This window comes from Delphinapterus leucas, chromosome 18 (assembly GCF_059928025.1).
Source record: "Delphinapterus leucas isolate spDelLeu-1000000601 "Yukka" chromosome 18, BTC_Dleu_Yukka2, whole genome shotgun sequence".
Lineage (NCBI taxonomy): Eukaryota > Metazoa > Chordata > Mammalia > Artiodactyla > Monodontidae > Delphinapterus > Delphinapterus leucas.
The window spans coordinates 57,956,583-57,980,572 of NC_143146.1; the positions used below are offsets into that span (position 1 = coordinate 57,956,583).

Consider the following 23,990-nt stretch of genomic DNA (forward strand, 5'->3'; position numbering starts at 1 on the left):
GAACAGTATTCCAATTACACGTCTGTGATATGAATTATTGATCCAGTTCTTCAATGTTGGACTTTCAGGTGGTTATTTGATACTATTTATGATGTCTGATATCTATAAATCTTTGAGTTTTTATGTGTTTTCATAAATTAGATTTCTAACAGCGGAATTATTGATGTTTGAAAAGTTGTGAAAACTGGCAACATGGAAATCAGTCCACACACCTAACCCAGACTACCAGGCTGTGAGCAGAAAGAAGCAGTAGATGCCGCGGCTCACGAAGGCCCCTGCCGGCAGGGTCACTGAACACAGTTGTCAGTAACAATATTAACAATAAAGTTATTGATGTTGAGGAAGGGACTTCTGGTAGGGGCATGTCTATTTCCGTTAGGGCCTATATCCTTCGCCCTCTCCGTTTACATCCCAACCGGAAATACTTGTACCCCGTTTAAAGCCACGTCAGTCCTGGCCTCAGTCCCGCCCACGCGGGGGGAAGCGTTTCCGGGGTCAGGGTATTCCGGTTCGCCCCGCCCCGCCGCCGGTGCAGTGCTGGAAGACCCGGTTCTCCCGGAAGTGCCCCGGACATCTCTCTGTCGGGGTTCCCACCTACCCCCCTGCTGCTGCTGCGGGCCGCTGGGGCGGTGGCAATGGCGGAGGCGGCGCTGCTACTGCAGCCGGAGGCGGCGGCGGAGCGGGACGCTCGGGAGAAGCTGGCTCTTTGGGATGGGAGACCGGACACGACAGCGCCACTGACCGACCGGCAGACGGACTCGGTGCTGGAGTTGAAGGCGGCGGCCGAGGACCTGCCCGTACCCGCCGAGGTGAGGTGACGGGCGGGAGCTGGGCTGGGCTACTCCGCGGGCGCGCCGGCGGACCCCGACCTTGCAGACCCTTGTCCAGGGTCTCTCCTCTCCTCCCCATCACAGTGTCGGCTCCGGTGGGAGAGGCCCCTCACCTTCCCGGACTGTTAGGCCTCACGTTGTCCCGGACCGCCGACTCTCCCCTCCGGCGTGGGGACGGCTGCGGGGGCGTCCAGCGGCTGCTGGCCGCCGGCACCCATCCCGCCCCCTGCGGCGTGGGGCGGTTGTCCGGGAGCCTTGCCCCGGGCATCTTGCCCCGGGTGTCCCTGGTGTTAGCGAGGCATAGTCCTGCTGCCCACCCTCTCCCGGAAGGAGAAGGCACTGAACCCGAAGTGCTTTGCTTCAGCACAGCCTCCTGTTGGTATTTGTTTACCACCTTAATGAATAGCCCAGCTTCCTTTTTCCATAGGGGCACTTGGGGAGACCAAAGTTGATTCCGGGTGACAGCTTCATTCATCGCACATTGAGCAATGAGCTCTCGATCAAGTGCAGGTTGTGGGAGATCCGATTTATATTTGACTTATAGCAAAGCAATAAAAATTTTTCTTTGAAAGCTGGGTCAGTACATTATTAGATAATGCTGGTTGTCGGTTTTAGTGTCAACGTTTTTAATCCTAATTGCCATTGGGATATTATCCCTAATACTGCTTGTGTGATTCAATTCAATTAGTTATAATAGCAAGAAGTACATTTTATAAGTAGTCAGATGTTTGACAAACTTCTAGTTTTGAGGGCTAGGTTTAGGCGGTTATTATTTTATTAGCGCTGATGGTTACTTTTGATGTTGGAAGCATTCTCTTTACACGGTTGTGTCCAAAGGCAGACTGAGTTTAGAGACTTAAACTTTTTTTGCCCTCACACTTCAGAGGTTAAGAACTTTGGTTTGAAAGTTCTCGCCACTTTTCGCCGTTGCACACTCTGCCATAAAGTACAGGTGTTCTTTCTTGGGTTTCTCTGTCCACCTCTAGGATTTTGTGCTGGAAGTGTGTTTGAAATAAATGAGGAAGCAGTTGGAAATTTGTTTTGGCGTGGCTATCAGAGTCTTTTATGCTCTGGGCAATAGAAGTTGTTTGCTCTATAAATATTTCAGTCTGTTTATAATTGATTTGGCCTCTCGCCAAAGCAGGATGCTTGGGCATCACAGTACCTGTGGTGAATGTATTCCATAAGCAAAGTAACCCATTTTATTTTTAATGTCTTGGGCCATAAAATATTATTATTCCCACTGAGCATGAAGGAAAGGGTTTGGAGTGAAGTAAAGGAGATCTCTTCATTTTCACCCCATTATTTGATATTTATGCAACATAATACCTACCATTAGCCCCATGCAGTCATTTAACATATATTATGTGCTTACCTGGGGCTAGGAATGGGGGGACAGAAAGATAAAAACAAGATCCCTAGCCTCAAGGAACTGACATAATTATGGTGATTATGAGCATGTGAAAAAGAACAAAGAAGGTAAGTTCAGACAGTCCTCCAGGATATAAGGAAAATCAAACAGGATGGTATGACACCAAGGAATGAGGTGTGCCCTTTTAGATAAAGAGGAAAGGCCTTTCTAAGAAAGTAACCGCCTCAGGCAAGAACTCATGATGGAAAACAAGAAGCCAGTCTTGCAAAGACTAGAGAAATAACCTTCCAGCTGGAGGAAAAAGCAGTGCAAAGCCCTGGGTAGGGGATGAGCTTGACAAGTTCAAGGGTTCAGTGAAGGTTTTCTGGTACATGCAGCCTTGGCATTGGATTGCTGTGAGAATGAAATACCAGCCTGTTATTTATCCATCCTGGAATCTTTGAGGGGGAATTTCTCATTGCTCTTCAGCTTTCGACAGCCCTCTTTTTCCTTTATATGTCTGGTGGGAAAACTTTGGAATTGAATTTTTTATCCGTTACCACTCTTTTAACACCGGCACTGAGAAAGAATGCCTCAAGTTTTATTTGGTCCGACCAAAATAAAAACCTGTAAAGGATTTTCTATAGTGTTTCACAATTTTCAGGAGATAAATTACATCCTGAACAACTGGAACTGGGCAAGTTAGTTGAATAGCAAGAGGCCAGCTAACTCTGAGCAAATATCATGAAGCTGTTTATAGCTTTCCTTTTTATTTAGGAGAACTAGTCTTATATACCTTTTTATTTGGTGTTAGATAAGAAAATTTGCAGTAGAATATTAAGTAGACTGGTTTCTTGTAGCCAGGGCAAATTTTTTAGTAGTGAGGGCCTTTTTCTTTCTGCTGAGTTTAGTAATTCTTGATAAAATGCTGAGATAATTTATCCTGAAATTTACCTGTAATTTACTGTTACAGTTGTTGTTTTCCTAAAGTTTGTGTGGCCTTAGACATGATACTTAACTTCTCTGAACCTGTTTTCTTCTTTATAAAATGGGGGTTATAATAGTACTTGCGTCACAGGGAGTTGTGAGAACTAAATGAAGTATATAAAGTGCACACAGCAAGCTACCTGCCAGTATTATATTATTCATGTGCTTTTCTCCCCAAATGATTATTACCTTAAAATAATAGATTAGAATGTTATGATCCTGAGCTGGTACTGTGTAGGTGTCACTCAGACCAAAGGTAAGAAAAGAAGAGGTTAGGTGCCTGGAGGAAGGTTCTGAGACTCCATCTATACCTCTTCAATGATTTGCTCCAAACAGAGTAGGTAACGTCAGGTTTCATTTATGGAATGAATTTATTAGATTGATTACAGAAGTGATTTTCTCCAACCCAGAACCGTGCAAGAAGTAAAGTTTGGGAGAGTAAGGTATATTTGCTTGTTTTTTCCTGGAGCTGCTCAGCTGCTCAGGCAAGGCTTGATAGTTTATTGTAATTAGTATTTAATATGTTAGTGTCCCCATTTGTGTAAGCTGTACAGTAGCTATCCAGGACCAACCAGGAGCCTAGGTCTCTGCTCTTCTCTTTCTGGTGGTAAATGTCTGCTCCATCTGGAAGCCAGGACAGTGCGAGTAAGCCAGAGGCATTCGGTCAACATCTCTTCGGGAGTGAAAGAGTAGTCAGAACAGGAAAGTTTGTGACACCAGCACACCCTTTTTTTAAAATAGTTCTACCATTTATATTATATTATTTTATTTTTTTAACATCTTTATTGGAGTATAATTGCTTTACAATGGTGTGTTAGTTTCTGCTGTATAACAAAGTGAATCAGCTATGCATAAGCATGTATCCCCACATCCCCTCCCTCTTGTGTCTCCCTATCCCACCCCTCTAGGTGGTCACAAAGCACCGAGCTGATCTCCCTGCAACACACCCTTCTTTATTTGCCATTCTCTTCCAGCTGCTTTGAGAAAAGAAGACAGCTGGGCAAATGTACCTAATGGGGGCATCTTCTCATAAGCTTTTATTTTTTTAATTTTTTTTATTCTGGCTACGCTGCGTGGCTTGCGGGATCTCATTTCTCCGACCAGGAATTAAACCCAGGCCATGGCAGTGAAAGCGCCGAGTCCTAACCACTAGACCACCAGGGAACTCACTCATAAGCTTTTAAAAAAAAATTATTTATTCATTTTGGCTGTGCCAGGTCTTAGTTGTGGCATGCGGGCTTCTTGGTTGTGGTATGTGAACTCTTAGTTGCGGCATGCATGTGGGATTTAGTTCCCCAACCAGGGATCGAACCCAGGCCCCCTGCATTGGGAGCTCGGAGTCTTACCCACTGGACCACCAGGGAAGTCCCCTGATTTGTGTGATTTCTGATAAGTCTGCTTTAATTCTTATTTTTGTTCCCCTGTATATAATGTATCTTTTTCTCTCTGACTGCCTTAAGGTTTTCTCTTTGACTTTTGATTTTCTCTCTGAGTTTGAATGTGATGTGTCTAGGGGTGGTGTGTGTGTGTGCACACGCACACATGCATGTGCATTCTGCTTGGGATTTTCTGAGTTCAGAATTGTAGCTTTGTGTCTTTCATTATTTTTGGAAACTTCTCAACTATTATCTCTTTAAATATTTCTTCTACCCTGTTCTCTCTCTCTCTCCTTATTTTGAGATTCAGATTACACATATATTAGATCATTTTATACCATCCCACAGTTCTTGGATGTTGTGTTCAGTTTTTATTTGTCTACTCTGTTTCTTCTTTATGTTTAATTTTGGGTGATTTTTATTGACCTATCTTCAAGTTCACTGATTCTTTCCTTAGCTGTGTTGAGTGTACTGATGAGTTTATTGCAGGTATTCTTCACCTCTGTTACAATAATGGTTATTTCCAGCATTTCTGTTGGACATGTATAGTTTTTATCTTTCTGCTTAACTTCTGCATCTGTTCATTCATTTTATTTATATTTCATACCAGAGCCTTTGACATATTAGTTGCAGTTATATAGTTCCAATATCCAGATCATCTCTTGAGTCTGGCTCTGTTGAGTGCTTCGTTTCTTGACAATGAGCTGGGTTATTTTCCTTGCTGTTTAATGTAACTTTTGGTCAAATACTGTACATTGTATGCAGGACATTTGAGAATGAGGGAAATAGTGTGAATGCCTGGAAATGAATACACTTAACTCTGTTAGGTCATTAGTGTGGAGGTTTGGGTTAGTGGGCTAGGTTTGGGTTTTGTTTTTGTTCTGGTTGCTTTTAGTTTACCACTGGCTTCAGACTTCTCTTTCATTACTTTTTGCCTAGCATTGGGGCTGGGCTGCTGCGGAGTCTTCTTAACCTTCCTTCTCAACCCTCAGCTTTTGGTGTGCTGTGCGCCTGTGTCTCAGAGGGTGTCTGTGCTCTTGCCCCTCCCACAGGAGAGCATTGCTGGCGCTCTATAGCCTGGTGGTGGTAGGTGGGCGTTTTCTGTCATCTGCGTCCAGCCTCAGTCTTAGGCAGGCCTTTTGCCCCTGGGACTCAGGGGTGGAGTTTCTTACTGACTCTGCCCTCCTCCGGCAGTAGGAGACCTCTGATGTTCTGGGTCTTGGGTTCTTTCTTGCCTCTCCTCCAAGGGTAATGGTTGTTTTCTTTTCCCTTTCCCCGGCTGTAGTGTGTTCTCCCCTGTGCCCTAGGGTTGATAGGGCTTGCTGCCCTTTTTTCAGTGTCTTAAGATTTTGTTCCACTGGGGAGAAGGGTCTGGATGGGGCTTTGTGCCCCACTTTCCCCAGGCCCCTCCTCTTCTGAGCCTGCACCACCAGTCCTCATTCTTTCTCATGAGCACCTGGTGGAGGTCCGTGAAGACCATGTGAGTGGGTGCAAATTCCCCTTGTGTCTGTGACTTCCAAGCATTCTGTACTCACCCGTCCTCTAGCATTTAGTAATTTGAAAGAAATTTTAGCCTAATTCTTACCTACTTGTGTGGCATTTGTCATCTATTTTTCCATAATCTGCCACGGTAAGCCCGTGCTCTCACTCTGTCTCTGCCTGGAGATACCCATCTTTTTCTAGATTTTAAGCTACTTAGTTACTCTGGAACCTCAACTCTCTGATGGCTTCAAGAACCTGATTTTGTAGATTATTTGTCTTTTTCTTATTATTAAGGTGCAAGCAACACTCTGTCTATCATTCTTTTAGCCTAGTCTCCATGTGCTTTCTGGTATATTTTTCAAATCTGTACCTGATCCATGTCTCTCTCCCTTTTCCTCCTTAGGTATCGTGTAAACAGTGCTGATAGAATTATGTGTTTGAATTTTGTCATGATCTGTTCATATATAGCTAAATTTTACTACTAATAAACTATAATTTTGTACAGGTAACTTAGACGATTCTGTTCCCAAGAAGCAGTATAGATTCTGATTTGTAAATTTACTTACTGTAAAAAGGGAACCCTCCTACACTGTTGATGAGAATGTAAATTGGTGCAGACACTATGCAAAACAGTATGGGGGTTCCTTAAAAGACTAAAAATAGAGCTACCATTTGATCCTACAATCCCACTCCTGAGCATGTATCAGGAGAAAACTCTACTTTGAAAAGATACATGCATCCCAACGTTCAGAGCAGCTCTATTCACAATAGCCAAGACATGGAAGCAACCTAAGTGTCCATCGACAGAGGAATGGATAAAGAAGATGTGGCACATATATACAATTACTCAGCCATAAAAAAGAATAAAATAATTCCATTTGCAGCAACATGGATGGACCTAGAGATTATCATACTAAGTCAGTCAGACAGAGAAAGAGAAATATCATATGATATCACTTATGTGTGGAATCTAAAAAGAGGCACAAATACTTATTTACAAAACAGAAACAGACTCACAGACATAGAAAACAAACTTATGGTTACCAAAGGTGAAAGTGGGGAGGGATAAATAAGGAGTTTGGGACTAATAGATACAAACTACTATATATAAAATAGATAAACAACAAGGATTTACTCTATAGCACAGGGAACTATATTCAATATCTTGTAATAACCTATAATGGAAAAGAATCTGAAAAAGAATATATACATATATATATATACACACACACACACATATTTCTGAATCACTTTGCTGTACACAAGAAACTAACACAACATTGTAAATCAACTATACTTCAATAAAAATAAATAAATTAAAAGAAATAAACTTACTTTGTTACTACTAAGAAGGAGGAATAGTAATATGATAAAGAGAAGCGGCTCCGGTTGATTGTGTGTGTTATTTGGCAGGCATTATGCTGAATACACGTAGCACTGTCTCCGAGGAGACAGCTTGTTGGTAACTCGCGCAGAGCATGAGCAGGTAGGCTTAGCTCAGCTCAGCTTCCTCTGTCCTCAGAACCTCTGGTGGCAGCACACAGCTGCTGGTGACACGTTAGAGTCAAGATAGATTCTCATCAGATTTCAGAAACTTAATTCTTCCTGCCCAACAGTCCTTTTCTCTTCAGGGATTGTGTCACCATTCAGGAAGAGTTTATGTTGAAGAATGATGCCCTTAGTAAGACATATCTCTGTACATCCAGGACCCTCCTGGGAGAAAGCAGATTGAGGACCTTTCTGAACACTTTTTTTCTGTCTGCAGCTTCCCAGTGGTCCAAGGAGCCTGTTTTCTTACACCTGTGTTTTCTTCATTTCACAATGGCCTCATGATACAGATAATGTAATTCCTGTTTTACAGAGAAGAAATAGAGATTTAGAAGCATTACGTGATTTGCCCGTTATAACACGCTTATTAAGTGAGCAGGGTTCAAACCAGGCCGCACTGTGATGTGCTTTACCGCGCCCGAAGGTGCAGCCCCACTTTAACCCAGACACAAAACTCCCTCCCTCCCTCCCTTCCTTCCTTCCTTCCTTCCTTCCTTCCTTCCTCCCTTCCCTCCCTTCCTCCCTCTTCCCTCCCTCCCTCCCTTCCTTTTTCTCTCTCTCTCTCCCCTTCCTTCCTTCCTTCCTCCCTCCCTTCCTTCCTTCCTTCCTTCCTTCCTCCCTCCCTCCCTCCCTCCCTCCCTTCCTCCCTTCCTCCCTCCCTCCCTCCTTCCCTCCCTCCCTCCCTTCCTCTTTCTCTCTCTCCCCCCTCCTTTCTTCCTTCCTTTCTTTCTTTTTCTCTCTCTTTCTCTCTCTCATTTTGTGTGTCTCTCTCTTTCTTTTTGATGCTGCGCTGCTCTCAGAATCTTAGTTCCCAGACCAGGGATCAAACCTGGGCCCAGAGCAGTGAAAGCACTGACTCCTAACCACTGGACTGCCAGGGAATTCCCTCCCCCCATATTTAAAGGGTTGTATTTTTAAATTAATGATGGTGCATTTTGCATCTAGCTTATTTTATTTTAGCTTTGAAGAGAAAATACTGTCTTCAGCCGAAATTTCTGTATCTAGAAAAATAGACAGGAGGCAATTTCCTAAGGCCTTGGATTAAGGTCTTTTATTGCCGGACCTTAGATGTCATGCCTTAAGGGCAGAAACTGGGATTGAAACGAAATAATTCCACCCTTTTACCTTCCCCAGCATTCACACTCCCTTTCTTTTAAGTCCAAAAACAGCTTGTCTGTATGACCCTAGGTAAATGAACACCTGGAATATCTTTAGTAATGGCAAACTAGACAGTATTGTAGGTCTGATGGCCTCAAGGTGAGGCTCTTCTGAAGCTGATGGGAAATTCTGAAATTCTTTCTTTTCAGTTGTAATTCCAGAATTTGTCAGCAAGAAGATGTGGGTGAAGTGTGGCAGCAGTGTAGAAATAGTAGAAGGGGATATAGTTGTTGGTAGTTGATTCTTGGGTACGATTTGTTTTCTGTTGGTTCTATTAATGAGGTGAGGCTTTTGTGTTGATAATGGAGAGGGCCGGCTACTTTCATTAGCACGCAGGTTTTGCCTTTGACTTGGTGCTAGTTCCCAAGAAGTTCCAGTAGGAAAAGGTGTGTGGATTAGTACAGATTCACCACCAGTTTTCAAAAGGTAACTCAAAAACCATACTTTGCAAATGGTTGGGTATTGGTGTCATGTTTATATTTTGAGAAGTGTTAGTATCATATGGCACTTGTTAACATCAGACGATTTAACAGAAAACATTTCTTTCTCTTTCAAAACACCTGAGGTGGAATACCAATCTTGAGTTAAGTTTAGAGAATTTTCAAGTTATTTGAATATCTTTGTGGCTCTTTTCTTTTCAAGCTCCCAATTGAAGACTTGTGCAGTTTAACATCCCAGTCGCTGCCCATTGCACAGGCTTCAATAGTGCCTGAATCTACAGAAGACATTCTCTTGAAGGGATTCACCTCCTTAGAAATGGAAGAAGAAAGAATTGAAACTGCACAGCAGGTGAATGGCAGCATTATTTCTAAGGATATTTGATTGTTTTAAATGTCTCAAGACAGAGGTCCTAATTAAAAGTTGTGAACATTTGAAACTGTAGTTAAAGTCTTTCTAGGACATCTTTTTTTTTTTGGGGGGGGGCTGGAGAAAGAAGGATATATTACTTGTACCAAGTAAGGAGAACACCAGTGATCTTTCCCAAAGCTGTTTCTATTTCTAGAACATTTTTGATTTTGTGTTAGTTGTGGTTATTTCTTAAGTGTTTTAAATGAACCTGTTGCCCAGTTTTATTTGCAATACAGATAAAAATATGCTATTCCAAGTTTGGATAGACTATTATATTTATTAAGGTTTTGATATTTTATGCCCTTTAGACCTCCTCCCTGTACGTGTCTGTGTTAATGTGTCCCCCAACATGCATGTGCGTGGACACATGCACACATGCAGACCTCCCAACCGCACCCCTCACTGCTTGCTGCTAGGTAATTTCTTTCTTAAAAACCTCAATATGCTCTTTAGACGAACGCTTATAGTTATTTTTCTGAAATGTAGCATGTGAAATCTCTTGGTTTTTGCTTATTCCCAACTATAAACTTGAATGTACAATAGTTTCTTCTGCTGCTTCCTCTCTCATCTTTCTGTCCTCTTAAGAATCAAAGCTGAGGAAGGACCTACTGTACAGCACAGAGAACTATACTCAATATTTTGTAATGACCTATAAGGGAAAAGAATCTGAAAAAGAACAGATATACACACACACACATAAAACTGAATCACTTTGCCATGCACCTGAAACTAACCCAACACTGTACATCAACCATACTTCAATTAAAAGAAAAGAAGAAAAAAAAAAAAGAAAAGAAGAATCAAAGCTAAGGCATTTACCAAGTGAAGCATAAAGCAAATGTGCTGAATTGCATATACACTAAGTCAGGGGTCCCCAACCCCCGGGCCATGGACCGGTAGTGGTCCATGACCTGTTAGGAACCAGGCTGCACAGCAGGAAGTGAGCAGCGGGCGAGCGAAGCCTCATCTGTATTTACAGCCGCTCCCCATCTCTCGCATTACCGCCTGAGCTCCGCCTCCTGTCAGCATTATGGTGAGTTGTATAATTATTGCATTATATATTACAATGTAATAGTAATAGAAATAAAGTGCACAGTAAATGTAATGCACTTGAATCATCCCGAAACCATCCCCCCCTGCCCCCCACTGGGTCCATGGAAAAATTGTCTTCCATGAAACCGGGCCCTGGTGCCAAAACGGTTGGGGACCTCTGCACTAAGTCAAGAGAGGCAGTGCTGCAAAGTGATGAAGAGCTCTAGCTCTAGAGTTAGACCAACCTGGATCTGAAGGTCACCTCTATCACTTACCATCTTTGTGAGCTTAGGCAAATTACTTATCTTCTCAGATCTCTTGTTTGCTAATGTGTAAAACAAAGATAATTATATACTTATCTCATAGGACTTCTGTGAGAATTAAATTAGATAATGCATGTAAATGCAGTGTGTGCCAAGCACACAATCAGTGTTCAGGAAATGAAAGCCAAGGTACTTGGCAAGAGTAGTATCTTGAGAGAATAAAGCATACCTTTGACTTCGAATCCCACTTGACAATTATAGAAGATAATCTTGCACCATGTCTGTGAATTTACTTGGACCATTTGAAAAAAAAAAAAAAAGATCTTCTGGATTAAATTTGCACTTGCATATCTCTCTTTAAATTAAAAAAAAAAGATCTAATACATTGTTATAATTTACACACGATAAGATGCACTCATTTTAAGTATACAACTTGATGGCAGGACCAGAATTCAAACCCACGTTTAGCTGATGCAAAAGCTATGTTTTTAAACCACTCCTTTATATTATTTCTGAGCTTATATTCTCACAATTATTATTAGGTAACATTAATATTTACCCAGAGCCCTATGTTACCTACTCAAATTTGGCAAACTAGCAGGTAGGCATTAGCTTCTTAGGAAGAAATGTTTATTTCTACATATTATCGTGTTAATACTCTTTCTTATTTAACTCTGAAAATGGCCCATGTTTTTAAGATACTTTGCTTTTCCTGGAATGTAGACACTGACCATGCAATTAAATTGCCATCTCCTGGCTTACAGCTATAAATGCCTGAGCCCCAAACAGTAAGACTTAGTGTCTACCCTTCTGACTTGCTGTTTAGCATGTAGCCACTTTTCATTTTGTCTGTTTTAGTTTTGTTGACAACATAATACCCTATTTTTCCAGTTTTTCTCATGGTTTGCAAAGCTACAAACTCAGATGGATCAGGATGAAGGAACTAAATATAGGTATGTGGCTCTTATATTTGTTGGCTGTCCTAATTCTTAGATCATCTTAAGCATTTCGTTATCTGTGCCTTTAAACAAAATTAAGGTACAAAGAAAACTTGAACAGCAACATTTTCTTTAAGAATAGCTAGAAAGGATGTGGGTCATTCCAACTGGTATTGGAAGTTGTGCGATTTTAAAAAAAGTCACATTGTAATTAATAGGTTAGGAGGAGCAGAGGTTGATTTTAGGTAACCAGAAAGGCTTGGAATCAAGTGGGAGTTTTGTCAGGAACTCTAAGAGGTGTTTGCTGCCTTTCTTTAGAGGGAGAGACCCAAGAGACTTTAGGGATGGCCAACTAGGCAGGGTGTGAACTATGTTGTTTTGTTTGTGTATATTGACGGCATGGGGGAAGTGACTGTACTGTTTCTAGCTGATTTGGAGACCGTGGGTTGAACATTTATATTCATTTAACATTAATTAAGTGACTATTATTGCTAGGCATTGTGTTAGGCTCTTTGATGTATGATTCCATTTAATCTTCATAGCAGCTCTATAAGGAAAGGTGTTATTATTCCCATTTTACAAACGAGTAAACTGAGGCCTGGTACTATTAAATACTTGCCTAATGTCATGGAGACTTGGGCAGAGCTGGGACTTGGACTCAGGTCTTCCAAGTACAAGTCCAAAATTCTTTCCATGACATCACACCATCTCTCAAAGGCAGACATGACCTGAAGGATGGACCTACTTGTTACCTTGGGATGGGCCTGGTGTCCCAGTCTTTGAAAGTTGAGCCCATGATTTACTGCCCTACATGTGAAAAGCCAGTTTATGGCTTTAAGGCTGATTCCTTTTATTGCTCATAGTTTCAATCATTTTCCTTCTTAAGTACTGAAACAGTTTGTGACATAGTTTTTGCTATATTTCTGAATATAATAAACTTTTTGAATAGGTCAGACTTTCCTTCTGAAGTGCAAGCATTTGGAGGAAAACGAGACCTTGTTGTTTATTGTCTGTGCTTATTGGGGGAAAATATTATTGCCAATCCCCTTTTGGTTCTGTTTTCTAGACAGATGAGGGATTACTTGTCTGGGTTTCAGGAGCAGTGTGATGCTATATTGAATGATGTCAACAATGCTCTTCAGCATCTGGAATCATTGCAGAAACAGTATCTTTTTGTGTCCAATAAGACAGGAACCCTACATGAAGCCTGTGAACAGCTCCTGAAAGAGCAGGTAATTTGGAGTAGGAGAGAGTGTCAGTGACTGACTATGTTTAATATTTTATTTTTAAATAGATGAATACAATTTAATTCTAATTTCCTTTATTTCGCCAAGTATATTTTGAACACTTCTCTGTATGAGGCTCTGTGCTAAGTATGCAAATTATTACTTTGACAGCCTGCTTTTAAGCTTATGTCAGCAGGGGCACGGGCAAGCTTTCGTATGTTTTGAGCTGTTAGGTCTCAGTACAGTTTCAGAGTGAAGAGGGTATATTCACATTTGTGACACTTTCCTTTTTTTTTTTTGGCTGCGCTGCGCGGCTTGCGGGATCTTAGCTCCCGACCAGGGATTGAACCCAGTCCTTGGCACTGAAAGCGCCGAGCCCTAACCACTGGACCATTAGGGAATTCCCTATTGACACTTTTCAAACAAGGCATAGTGATTATACTAATGGTGGGGTTTATGAAAAGATGAACAGATCTAGGTTGCACTTAAACTTGTGACTTAAAGATAGAATATTTAAGTTACTATACTTATCTCAGAATTTTATCTATGTATATTTTGTATGTTTTTAAAAAGGTGATCATCTGTTATTTTATGAAAAGATACGTAATTTACTGTAATAATCATTGCTTATTTTAGCCCATGACTGCAGAGGTCTTTGGGCATTATCCTGAAATCATATATCTAATATAAACCTGTATGTCTAGTATAAATCTCTTTGATGTAATTTTGAGACTGGAGTGTTGATTCTTATGTTCTCATAATAATTGATTTTTCTCTTTTAAAAAATTCAAGTCGGAACTTGTTGATCTGGCTGAAAACATTCAACAAAAGCTTTCCTATTTTAATGAATTGGAAACTATTAACACAGTAAGCACTGTTCTTTATTTTTTCTAGAATTAGTGGCTTTCTTTTATATTTCCCATTCTGAGTATAATCTTTAACCTTATAAATTGGCTTGAGTGATATTTTAACTTAATAGTTTGCTTGTTGTTAAGATGTTCCTATTTGTGAGTGATGGATATACCATTACCAGTTCAGATTTCCAAATATGATTTAAATAATAGTTCTTCTTAAATTGTATTTTTGCTATTAAAATCTCTTTGTTGGTTAACTCTTATAGTATCATATTTGTAAGCTGTGATGGTTATAAGAAGAAATATTCAATTTTAAATCTTGCTGTGGTTGTGCTTCTATAATAGTAATTAAAACATTTCTTAAACTAATCTCATGTTTAGTTTGAGGAAGAGTATAGTCCTCATAATGGATTCTTGGATCCCAAAGAGGTAGTCACAATAAAGACTTCTGTGTAAATTATATTTCTCTGTATTCTGGCTCATAAATTAATCATAATAACTGCATATAAATCATGTTATTAAAATTATTAAATCTAAATTATTATAGTTTACTAAAGAGTTAGAAATAAAACCAGTAGCCAGTTAACAGTGGAATGCAATGGGAAATATAAATCATTGCCAAACTATTTGTATATCAAGATAAGAAATAATTGGGTCATTTTACTTATCTTTTATATATATTATTATAGGTTTATATATTTTAATATTTATCATTTTATCTATTATATTAAATATTAACTATCATGTTTATATTATATATTACCTTATATTAGTACTACTTGTATATGTTTACTTATATTTTACTTTCAGTATGACTGCTGAACATGGTAACTGCTAGTTAATCTTTTAACCTTGAGAAGATCGCCAGTGTTTGAAAGTGGAAAATTTATGTTGTAAAGTGCTAGAAAGTGGGAAATCTAGGTACATGATGTATTATTTTAATATAACATTGTGCAATGGAGTATAAAATGTTTGCTAACTCGTGAAGAGCCCCATTAAAGGTCATTAGGAGTAAACTGAATTCAATCCATATTCTTTTAAATTTGTCCTTTCTTTATTGTATTGTTACACATGGGCTACATTTGAGTATATTTGGTGACTCTTAAAATGTAAAAATTTTTTTTTCCCTTAAAGAAATTGAATTCTCCCACGCTATCTGTGAATAGTGAAGGATTTATACCAATGCTGGCCAAGTTAGATGACTGTATTACATACATATCATCTCATGTAAGTCATGGTATTTCTGTGTGTTTTAAAGAAATCTTAACATCCCTATTATATCATTTCTTATGCAGTAAACTAATTATTTCTTTCTGTAATATACTTGAAGAAAAACTATAGTAAATTCTTAGTCATTGTCAGTAGTGATGTAAAAAATGCTTTCAGCTGCTGCAGCAACCCCTGGAATAGAAAAAGCGGCTGGCTGACACAACTTTATCCCATCTAAAAGGACTAGTGATTTTTAGACTGTTGACTTAACTGTTTTGCTAGATACTTCCTTGGAAACAAAAAGTATTACTTGGGGGGGGGAAATAAAAGGACACGTCCTTTGTTTTAAGCACCATCTCTTTCTGCCCTCCAAGGATTTATAGCTGTATTTATTTCACCCAACTCCTATTCTTTTCTTAGTTGGGCCTCACATATTAGCCTTGAGGCCTGTGGGGTACTGAAAATATATTTTGCTAAAAGCTGCAAATATTTATTGAGCCCTTGCTTTGTGCCAGGCACAGGGAATTTGGCTATGACCAAGACAGTCATAGTATTTGTCTTCAAGGAGCTTACAGTCTACATAAGATCTTCTTTTGAACTTTCTGTATAGCTTTACATAAAGGACAGGTTGGTTTTCATTAAAAGTTTGCTTCATTTTTGTAAATCTTTCCCTTTCCTTTACAGCCAAATTTTAAAGATTATCCTGTATATTTACTGAAGTTTAAGCAGTGTCTTTCTAAAGCTTTGCACCTCATGAAGACATATACAGTGAACACACTACAGAACCTCACAAGTCAGTTATTAAAAAGGGTGAGTTAACTGGTGAGGTGTTTTTTTGTTTTTGTTTTTTTAATTCATTTATTTTCCATAATGTTAGTCTGAGATTAGTATCTAGTAACTCCAATTTTTTTTTTTACCTTTTGTTAAATAAATAGGTGTTGCAATTTTATTTATAATAAGAAAAAATGCCTGTATTATATATGTCTGTCACAGTCTTATTTTCAAAGAATATATAACAGTGTGAGAAATATTCAGCACTATATGATAAATAATAAAATAAGATTCATACTATTTCTCACTTTAACTTTTCCTTTTCCTATCTTTTTAAAGAAAATATTAGGAGGAAATACACCAAAATAATAAAAGTGGTTCTGTCTGAGTGGTAGAATTACATATGATAGATAATTTGAATTTCTTTCTTTACAAATGATGGATAATTTAATTTACTGTATTTAGCAAATGTATTTTTACTGAATGCCTTCTAAATGCTTGGCATTGTACTAAGAACTGTACAGTAGTGAAAGGAGCTAACAAGGTCCCTGCCCTCATGGAGCTTATGTTCAGGAGAAATAATCAGTAAAGAAGGAAAAAGACAAATTAATTAATTACAGATTTTAGTGGATGCTAGGTGGAAAATTAGCAGCGTGTTAGGTTAGAAAATAAGAGTGGAGCTAGATCAGATGGTCACTGAGCACATTTCTTTCCTAAGAAAATAGAACCTGAAAGATAATTTATTTTATTTTTTCAGCCTACTTTCTAAAGAATACGGACTATCTTGAGCTTTTAGCTCAAAGCTGCTGAGCTTTGTATTGCATTTTACCATTCACATTGCTCTTAGCTGACATAACAGACCATATGATTTTTCTATTTTGCAAAATGTTATCTTAGGAAACTAATGCCTAATAAGTACTAGTACCTACTATGTGTTAGTGCTTTATAATTGAGCTGTGTAAAACCTTTGTGCATATGTGTTATCACCATTTAATGGATGCACTGAATCTCAGAGCGGTTAAGTAATTTGACCAAAGTCCTACACTCAGAAAGTGACTGAGTACGAATCTGAGTTCAGTCTTTTTACCACCAAAATTCATGTAACATAGCATAAATTTTCATTATAAAGTAGAGAGAGATGACAGCTCCACATAATTATTTCTCATTTGTAGCAATAATAGTATTTAATCTTTCTCTCTGTAAGCTTTTGGTTGGTATATAGGCCAAGCAGTAGCCATATGAAATGGTTTGTGTTATATTTTCTGAATAATTATTTGTTCGCTAATTATCTTCCTTCCCTATCCTCCCCCATGTTTCTTTAGGATCCTTCATCTGTACCTAATGCAGACAATGCCTTCACATTATTTTATGTGAAATTTCGAGCTGCTGCCCCCAAAGTCAGAGTAAGTCTATTGACATAAATAAGATAATGCTATGAAATTTATTTAGCCAGCCCTTTTGAAATGCTAATGTATGTTAGGTCCTTTGTTTATACCAGGAAAATGAACCTGAATGAAAGGTAGGCTTTGTCCTTCCACATTATAGCAGTGTATGTTGAGGTGCTTTAAGCCCACAGAGGAGGAAACACCTAGCTGTTCCTGGAATGCTCAGGGAAGGTTTCCAGTTGAAGGTGATACTTGAGCTTAAAAAAACGTAGATTTATAGCAGACTTGAGGGGATTGATAAGGATATTTTATACAGAGAGAGCAGCATGTATAGGGAAAGTTGTAGAGACATAAAAGACTTGTATTTTGGGAGGACCTCATTTAAGACTGGTGTGATAGGAAAGAAGAAAGGAAAGATGGCAAAGACCATCTCACAGAGGATGTTGCATGTCATGCTAATTCAGGAAAAGTAGAGAGCCAGTGCAATATTTTAAATCAGTGTAATCCCAGATACAGCTCAATGGTTAAGAATCCGCCTGCCAATGCAGGAGACACGGGTTTGAGCCCTGGTCCAGGAAGATCCTACATGCCTCGGAGCAACTAAGCCCGTACGCCACAACTACTGAGCCTGCGCTCTAGAGCCCGCAAGCCACAACTGCTGAGCCCGTGTGCCACAACTACTGAAGCCCGTGTACCTGGAGCCTGTGCTCCCAGCAAAAGAAGCCACCGCAATGAGAAGCCAGCGCACCTCAACGAAGAGTAGCCCCCGCTCGCTGCAACTAGAAGAAAGCCCATGCACAGCAACGAGACCCAGCTCAGCCAAAAAGAAATTAAATAAATAAATTTTTAAAAAAATCTTTAAAAAAGAAAAGCAGATTGCAAAGCTGAATATATAGTATAATTCCAGTTTTGTTTAAAAAGAAAAATGTAGTAACTGTGTGCATACAAAAACTGAAAGAAAATATTCTGAAATACTGTGATTAATTTTTTTGTGTTTTAGGTGATTTTCGTGTTTCAACTTTTTTGTAGTCACAGATTTTCTAACATGAGCTTGTGTTACTATTATAATCAGAAAGCAATTGAAAATATAACTAAAACAGATGGAGTTAGTGGACTTTTCTTTATTCCACAGACTCTCATCGAACAAATAGAACAACGATCTGAAAAAATACCTGAGTGAGTACCCACAGGTTCTTCAGTTTCCAAGTTACCTTCCTTGAAGTGCTATTTTGCCAAGTCTGTTATGTCCCTGATATTTTCTGAGCAATTACCTTGCATGCTGTACAAGACTTTTCTTGTAGCACACAGCTCAGTTTGGGGAGCAAGGTCACAGACCTGACTTGGTGAGTTTGTAAGGCATCTTTTTCCCATATAGCAGGATTTCCTTCTCATTTAGGTAGATGTAACATCACTACTCGTGGAAGATAAATCTGTCTTTAAAAGATAAAGGTTATGGTAGTTCATTATGGTTTGTTTTTTCTTTATATACATAAATATTTCTAGTATTTAATGTGGGCAAATGAGCAGTAACCATATAGCTTTGGAGGTTTGGCAACCTATTTTGGGATTTAAGATCGGATTTAATTTACATATCTGAAATCAGAAGTTTATACAGTACTCCAGTCTCATTTGCTTTTCATCAGATACCAACAACTGCTAAATGACATCCACCAGTGTTACCTTGATCAGCGGGAACTCCTTTTGGGCCCTAGTATTACTTGTACTGTAACAGAGTTAACCAGCCAGAATAACAGAGACCACTGTGCCTTGGTGAGTTTCTGCCTGTTGTGGTTTAATGTTAAACCTTCTTTTGAGCTGTTATGATACCCTAGAAACTATACTTGGGTAAATAAGTTTTGGTCCCCATATCAACAAGCTTACATAATGTTTCTTTCTGTTATGACAAATCTGGTTTAGTAATTAGCATTCAATTTGGCAAAATATACTCATTTTGATTGATTTTTTGAGGTATGAAGATTCACAAATCAGTATTGTTTTTTGAAAGATGAAGTTTCAAAGTTTCTGGATTTATGTAGACAAATTAATCTTAGCTTTTGCTGCAGAAGTGCTTTTTTGTTTAGTGTGATTTTAAGTCAGATTATAGAAAAATAATAAAGATTATTTTTTTAAATACTTTTCAACTAGAAGAGTAATTTTCATTGTCAAAAGCTTAGAAAGCATAAAGAAGAAAATAAAAATCATCGATAGTTCCACTGTGCAGAAAACCATTTTCTGTTCTTCAGGGAGTTGTTTTATGAATTATATATGCATAGTCTCTTTGTAAATAAAATGTTGGCTTTATTTCATAAATGCTGGAGTTGTTGTGTGTCTCTAACTATAGATGGTGTGTGTTTGTTTCCTGCAGATTCGCAGTGGCTGTGCCTTTATGGTTCATGTATGCCAGGATGAGCACCAACTTTATAACGAATTTTTTACAAAACCAACATCAAAATTAGAGTAGGTGGTACACGGAATCTAACTCTTGTTTGTAAGATTTAATTCACTAATGGCTGTAATGGCTTATTATAGGAGTATTCTAAAGTTAACTATGGAGTGTTTTAACTTTTGTGGGTATGTGAACAGAATATTGTTGGATGGGACAGTGGTTATTTATTTTGAAATAAATGTGCAGCTTAAAGGCCAACATGCTTTCATATTGTTTATAATATAATTATGGAGACAATAAGTTATGATAGTAAGAATCCTGTATAGGGAACTATCTTGGTATCTAGATCCCTTTATCTACACTAAGTGTAATAATTCCTTCTATTTAAAAAATTCTATGATTCTAACTAATGAAGGACACTTAAAAACATAGATACTATTTAAAATCCTTTTCCTTATTTTTCTCAAAGTGTATTTCAAACCCACTGTCAGTCACTTTTGGGTTCTTCATATTGGTGGTTTTGACTGTTAAAAAATTCCAAGATTATGACTCTTGTAAAGGGGAGGAGACAAATATATCTTACGGTTTTGATGAAATACTATATATAGAAGAGTACTGTTGACAATATAAAGAGTATAGACAGCCTAATGTTTTTCTTTTCAAATGTTTAAAATTGTCAAAATACTTGGTGTATGTCCAGAATATTTTGAGTTTTGTTTATCTAAGTCTGTAAGTATTCAAGAGTTTTGAACCTATCTTTCCTGGGGAAAATGTCACCATTTGATTCATAGTGGTGTAGGTTATAAAAGGAAAATTAAGTCTACTGAAATATTTTTTATTGTTTTTGAAAGGACATACACAAAATTATTGCTAACATAAGTACAAGTTGTAGTAAATTGACATTCGGCTGGGGCCAGCTAATTGTTGAGGATTGCCTATTAATTCTGAGCTTGATTATTGATTCTAGCAAAAACAGTTCACAGAATTACTTTCAGCCTTTCACTTCTCATCATATAATGTCCCCACGTACTATTTTCCAGTATATATATATATATATATTTTTTTTTTGGCTGGAAGCAATCAAGGGTGACTTTTAAACTGTTAGGAAATACTGAAAGGATTACTGCTGATAACCATGTTTTATTCTTTCATTTTAGTGAACTTTTGGAGAAACTGTGTGTGTCATTGTATGATGTCTTCAGGCCATTGATCATTCACGTTATTCACTTAGAGACTTTATCGGAACTTTGTGGGATTCTTAAAAATGAGGTGCTTGAAGATCATGTACAGAATAATGGTAAATAAGTAGAAAAAATCATTTCAAAGGTCTTTTTAATTATATCTATGGCTCAATGAATCTGAAAAAGATTAGTACCTCCCCCCCATCCCTATATAAACAATATTTTTAAAACTTGGGTTGATGCCTTGTCTCTTTTTGAATCAAGATGCACCTTATTCTGTGACTAAATAATAATGGGGAAAGAATTTTTAAATCTGGGCAAAATTAGTAATAAAATAATTAGAGCTACTATTCTTTCTGACATCTGAAATCCATAGAGAACTGACCATCAGTTTTGGGTTGGGTATTTCTAATACACTATTACCAGAGTACATAAAGTAATTGACTGTATTGCATAGTCTTAATTTAAAAAACAGAAATTGTTTTAGCATACATACATAGTAATAATTCATCTTTTTTGAAATTACAAATAAAGAAAAGCAATTCTCTGGAGTAGCTCTACTTTATTCATCTAATACATGCTTTAACAATTGGTTTGATTGTCATAAAAAACATGATTTTCCTAGTGATACTTAGGTACCTTTAAAAAATACCCTTCAGGTAATCATTTTACTGGCAGAAATTATTGTCTTTACTTTGACTTTCCTTAAGAGACACTATAGGTTTGTTACTCTTCCCGAGTTTCTTATTCTGTTGCATTTAGTTCATTCTAAGATGTACATTTTCTCCCATTTTAATGCCTGTGAATTAAAGATGATTTTTAAAATTAATGTAAATATTTATATGAGTGTGTAATGCCTCCAACTCCCCAGCCCTTGGAAAGCTGATACTGAATCACTGGTGTGTCTTAACATTGATGGCATCTTAGAAATGAAGAAATTCTATACAAACGCATATCTCATTTTATTTATTTATTTGGCCACACTGTGCGGCTTGTGGGATCTTAGTTCCCCAACCAGGGATTGAACTCGGGCCCTCGGCAGTGAAAGTGCAGAGTCCTAACCACTGGACCGCTGAGGAATTCCCTCATTTTATTTTTTTATTCATTTTTCTTTGTGAGAATGTTAACAAGTCATTTAATATCTGTGGGACTCTATCTGTAAAATGGGGGTGATAACCTAATTAATAAGCTGCTTTAGCTATCTCTCAGGATTGGTATGAAGCTATAGAGATACCTTTTAAAAAAACACAAAGCACTTTAAAAATAAGATTATTATTCACATTAATAATGGAAATTATTTCACAGAGTCCCAGGAAGAAGATGTAAGGGAAAATTTATTTTCCAATTTTAAATTTGAGGAAACTGGAAGACATTTATTAAATTTTTCTAAGGTCATTAAGTCATACCAAAATAGAATACAACCAGTCCCTGAAGCAAGAGTGGTTTATACTATTACTAGACAATTTTGTAATATTTTTGCTCGTTTAAAGAATATTTTTTAAATCTGAAGGAATGGGTGATAGACCTTTTTTTTTTATCAGCTGAACAGTTGGGGGCATTTGCAGCTGGAGTAAAGCAGATGTTGGAAGATGTACAAGAGCGACTTGTCTACCGAACCCACATCTACATTCAGACAGACATCACAGGCTATAAACCAGCTCCTGGAGATCTAGCGTATCCCGATAAGTTAGTAATGATGGAGGTAGGGTCTTCTTATTTGATCTTTCCCCTACCCCACACAACTTTTGGATATTTTATACTGGTGAAAATAGGACTTTTCTTTTTAATTCTCATTCAGGATGCAAAAATCAAGATAAACTTGCCATGAAATCATAGGAAATAAAAATTTAAAAAAACTGAACAGATATAATTTGTTAGATTGTCCCTCCTTCAAGTTGTATTTTATAAACATTTGATTCAGTTTTCTGTCCTTTCCCAGGAAGCGTGTCTTCTCAATTTTTAAATAGAATTAGTGCTTTCTATGATTTCTCTTTTTTTTGGTAAGTGGCATAGAAGAGGATTAATAACATATAAGCCACCAGAGTTGATGGTCACATAACCATGTGTCGTCTTCTCTCATTAAAAACTCTGGTGGTTGTCTCCTCAAAATTACACAGTGCTGGTGTCCAGTTTATGGTTTGAAGACTTAGGTATATCTCACTAATCTTTCAGTTACATATGTATCTTCGTTTTCTTTGAGTGCTGTACAGAGTTAAAATAATGCATAGGGTATTAGTGCTTAAACAGAATTAGAACCTGGAAATTCTTTTTATTTGTTTATTAATTTTTTTGAATGACAAAATCAGGTTTATTGCTCCAGGTTAAGCCAGTGAAGACTGGATATGGGAAGGGTGAGGGGGGAACACAGGAACTTGGTGAAGGCATCCTCCCGGCCTTGGCCTATACTGAGTTCTTGGCACCCTGGGAAGCCAACCAGTCAGTGCATTTCAGACCTGCTGATCACCTGCCCATGGGCCAGGCCCACAGTAAAGTTTAAGGCACAACCCCAGGCTCTGGGGAGCATATCCCTCCTCCCTATGGGGTCACCTGCACAGGTCTGAGCACAGAGGAGGGGTCTGCAGAGATGGCCTCTGCTGGGGCTGTATCCTTAGGAAGGTATCTTGGTGGAGGAGGAGGCTGCCCCCTTCTTCTTGGTGGGGGCCTTCAGCAGCTCCAGCTTCTTGGGCAGACTGGTATAAACAGGTCTGTTTCTCAGCCTGATCTAGGGAGTTGTGCTCTCTCCCCTTCCTCCCCTCCTTTCCTTGTCTCCTTTGTATCAGTTTTTACATTCTAGATAGGATACCTGTTTTAATAGTGCTGTCTGATAGGATGTTAGGTGATTGAGTTTACTATATACCCCCTCCCAGTTTAATTTAGTGATACATTTGGTATGTTTATTTAGTCAGCACATGGCCAGTATCCTGAGTGTTTTCTTTTATTATTTTTAAAAATTTGTTTATTTATTTATTTATTGGCTGCCTTGGGTCTTCATTGCTGCGCACAGGCTTTCTCTAGTTGAGGTGAGCAGGGGCTACTCTTCATTGCTGTGCGCAGGCTTCTCATTGCAGTGGCTTCTCTTGTTGCAGAGCATGGGTTCTAGGCGCGCATGCTTCAGTAGTTGCGGCACGCAGGCTCAGTAGTTGTGGCGCACGGGCTTAGTTGTT

General features: G+C 38.4%; 1 protein-coding gene across 11 annotated transcripts in view; it reads left to right on the forward strand.

Annotated features, from left to right (window-relative positions):
* The first annotated feature begins 497 nt into the window (after positions 1–497).
* The window catches only part of COG3 (component of oligomeric golgi complex 3), a 57,519-nt gene continuing 34,026 nt past the window's right edge, over positions 498–23,990 (forward strand). For 4 of the 11 annotated variants that reach the window (XR_016388691.1, XR_016388690.1, XR_016388692.1 and 1 more), the window contains exons 1-13: positions 499–809; positions 9,375–9,521; positions 11,768–11,829; positions 12,881–13,046; positions 13,833–13,907; positions 15,029–15,121; positions 15,788–15,913; positions 17,197–17,277; positions 18,392–18,435; positions 18,903–19,029; positions 19,625–19,716; positions 20,803–20,942; positions 22,368–22,528. Coding sequence is in view for 6 of the 11 variants with exons in the window: in XM_089899526.1 (XP_089755652.1) it covers positions 636–809; positions 9,375–9,521; positions 11,768–11,829; positions 12,881–13,046; positions 13,833–13,907; positions 15,029–15,121; positions 15,788–15,913; positions 17,197–17,277; positions 18,392–18,435; positions 18,903–19,029; positions 19,625–19,716; positions 20,803–20,942; positions 22,368–22,528 (1,488 nt within the window). In the remaining 5 variants the exon portion in view is untranslated. Of the gene's footprint in view, positions 810–8,306; positions 9,522–9,889; positions 10,615–11,767; positions 11,830–12,880; positions 13,047–13,832; positions 13,908–15,028; positions 15,122–15,787; positions 15,914–17,196; positions 17,278–18,391; positions 18,436–18,902; positions 19,030–19,624; positions 19,717–20,802; positions 20,943–22,367; positions 22,529–23,990 lie in introns of those variants that run through there. The other 7 variants (XR_016388689.1, XR_016388688.1, XM_089899525.1 and 4 more) reach the window with 4 other exon arrangements.